This window comes from Oryctolagus cuniculus, chromosome 12, assembly GCF_964237555.1.
Source record: "Oryctolagus cuniculus chromosome 12, mOryCun1.1, whole genome shotgun sequence".
NCBI classification, from domain to species: Eukaryota; Metazoa; Chordata; class Mammalia; order Lagomorpha; family Leporidae; genus Oryctolagus; species Oryctolagus cuniculus.
In genome coordinates this window covers 55,096,686-55,099,546 of record NC_091443.1, presented here as the reverse complement: position 1 = coordinate 55,099,546, position 2,861 = coordinate 55,096,686, and the positions used below count along the sequence as shown (strand labels likewise).

General features: G+C 42.2%; 1 protein-coding gene across 1 annotated transcript; it reads right to left on the bottom strand.

The window, feature by feature from the left end:
* Positions 1–1,471: 1,471 nt before the first annotated feature.
* LOC100341290 (olfactory receptor 4N5) lies at positions 1,472–2,549 on the bottom strand. Its single transcript, XM_008269273.3, has one exon. The coding sequence runs from the start codon at positions 2,547–2,549 to the stop codon at positions 1,623–1,625; it is 927 nt and encodes a 308-aa protein (XP_008267495.1). The 3' UTR covers positions 1,472–1,622.
* Between the last annotated feature and the right edge of the window lie 312 nt (positions 2,550–2,861).

Sequence of the window (2,861 nt, the reverse complement as noted above, 5' to 3'; positions counted from 1 at the left end):
ATGTGTTGTGGTATGCAAATTAACAGTAAAAGTAGTATTCAAACAGTACTTAATACTTTGTGTGTCTGTGAGGATGCAAATGGTTGAAATCTTTACTTAGGTTATACTAAGTTGATCTTCTATGTATAAAGATAATTAAAAATGAATCTTAATGAAGAATCAGATGGGAGAGGGAGTAGGAGATGGGATGGTTTGCAGGTGGGAGGGTGATTATGGGGGAAAAACCTCTATAATCCAAAAGTTGTACTTTTGAAATTTATATTTATTAAATAAAAGCTTATTAAAAGATACAGTAATAAGAACAGTATGATACTGCTATTGCCTGTGAATTGTAGATTATTTAGCCCATAGCATCTCTTCAGTTGTAACAATGAAAAATGTCTCCATACAGTACAAATGCATCCTGAAGGGGAACGTTTCACCAGTGAGAAACAGAGTTAAAGAGATTTACTTCTACTACATTGATCTTGGAGTGAGATGGATGAACCTTCCCTGGAGAAAGTAACATTAACTGGAGCCTATATAATTAACATCTCTTTAAGTGTTCAAAAAACAGTTCACAACATGGTAGTTTCCACTTTTTAAAAAATAGCTATTTTTTATTTGAAAGGCAGAGTAACAGGAGTCAGAGAGAGTGAGAGAAAGAGATAGAGTTGGAGAAAGAGAAAGGTGGTCCATCAGCTGGTTCAATCTCCAGGTGGCTGCAGCAGCCGGAGCTATGCCTATTTGAAGCCAGGAGCAAGGAGCTTCTTCGTGGTCACTCGCGTGGCTGCAGTGGCCCAAGGACTTTGGCCATCTTCTGTTGCTTTCCCAGGCCACAGCAGAGAGCTGGATCAGAAGTGGAGCAGCTGGGACTTGAACCAGCGCCCATATGGGATGCTGGCACTTCAAGTGGCAGCTTTAGCCACTACGCCACAGTGCTGGCCCTGATATTTTCCACTTAATGTTATTCATAGCCTTCAGTAATGATACCCATAAGTCCTTCATTCAGAATCTGGAGAATTGCTTTTTAAGTCAGATCGAAGACACCAGTTATTCTCTTGCCTAATGTCTTTCAGTGTTGTCTTTTTGAAACTTGAATACACTGAACTGCTTGCCATTGTCAAAAATAGACTTTTCCCTTGCCAACCTCTCCACCTTCAGTTTCTGTCACACATTCATTAACTCCAACACAGAGACTCTGTTCTTCCTTATGGTCTTCCCATGTACCAGCATATAATACCTTTGGGTCCTTGTTCAAATCAGCCTGTCTGCCTGGATTTTTGTCCTTGTAATTGCACGGGTCTTTCCAATCATCTTGGCATCTGCTGAACATCCCTCAACATGACTTCACTTGATGACCAGTTGCTATCTAGCATATGACTATTTTTTGACTGGTTTTAGAATACTTGGATGTTTAAAATTTAATAATTAACTTGTTTTTACTCACTTGAGTGTAATCCTAGGAGAGAGAGAGTCTTACCATCTCCTTCATATGCTTATAATAGTGCCTGAACATGAGAAAGGCTTAATAAATACAGTGCGTGATTGTCAAATGTCTGATTCAGTATGAATGAAAAACTGATTTAATGAATTGCAACAAGGCGTTCCTTTCCCTTGCTTTACTGATTTGCTTTGTACTTTCAGAAAATTATGTGCTGACTCAGCAACTTTCTCATGGACGCTTTCACTTCATGATTACGAAGTGTATAAATTAAAGGGTTCATCAAAGGAAAGATGACTGTGTGGAAGAGAGACACCACTTTGTCAGCTGCCAAAGCCTGGAAGGGGCGAGTGTAGATAAAAATGGCAGGTCCAAACATGAGAAACACGATGATGATATGTGTGGTACAGATGGAGATAGCCTTGTTTTTCCCTTCAGAAGAATGGTTCCTCACATGGCATAGGATGACTGCATAGGAAGCCAGAAGCCCCAAGAAGCATAGGAGGCTGAGCATGCCACTGTTGGATACCATCAGTAGCTCCACTATAAAAGTATCCGTGCAAGCCAGCTTGATGACCTGAGGTACATCACAGAAGAAGTTATCCAACTGGTTTGGGCCACAGAAGGGCAAATGAAGGATAAGAGCCACTTGTACAATGGAATGTGCAAAGCCCCCAAGCCAAAGAGCCAATAACAGTGCATAGCAAACTTTAGGCTTCATGAGAGTTGCATAGTGTAAAGGTCGGCATATGGCAATGTAGCGGTCAAAGGCCATCACAACAAGAAGAAACATCTCTCCTGCTCCAAGGAAGTGCAAGAAGAAGAGCTGGGTGATACAACATCCATAGGAGATGAGCTTCTTCTCAGAGAAGAAGTCCACCAGCATCCTGGGAGCCACGATGAAGGAGTAGGAGGCATCCATGAAGGCCAGGTTGCCCAGGAAGAAGTAGAGGGGGGCTGAGAGCCCGGGGTCTGATCTGATGGTGAGGATGATGAGGAAATTTCCAGGAAGGATGATGAGGTAGAAAATTAAGACTAACACAAAGACCAGGAGTTGAGCAGTGTGAGATTGGGTCAGACCAAGGAGGATGAACTCTGTCACCATTGTGCTGTTGTCAGTCTCCATCACTTTTCTATTTATAGATAAAAAAAACAAAAGCTTGTGTTTTATAATGACCTTTTCACCTTTTCCTTAGCTCCACCTTGTGGTGAAATGAGAATGAATTGCCAAGATGGCGCTGGCAAGCAAGCGTCAGTTACTCAGGAATGGCTTCGCAACCCACCTGGCAAAGAAGCCTGCCTGGCAACAGGCAGTGATTGGTTACAGCATAAACTTCCCCTTGACCAGATTGGCTGCCTCGGTTATATAAGCTGCTATACCAACTGAAATAATGGAGTCTGCGAGCTGCTTGCCTCTAGCATGCTTTCACTGGACTCC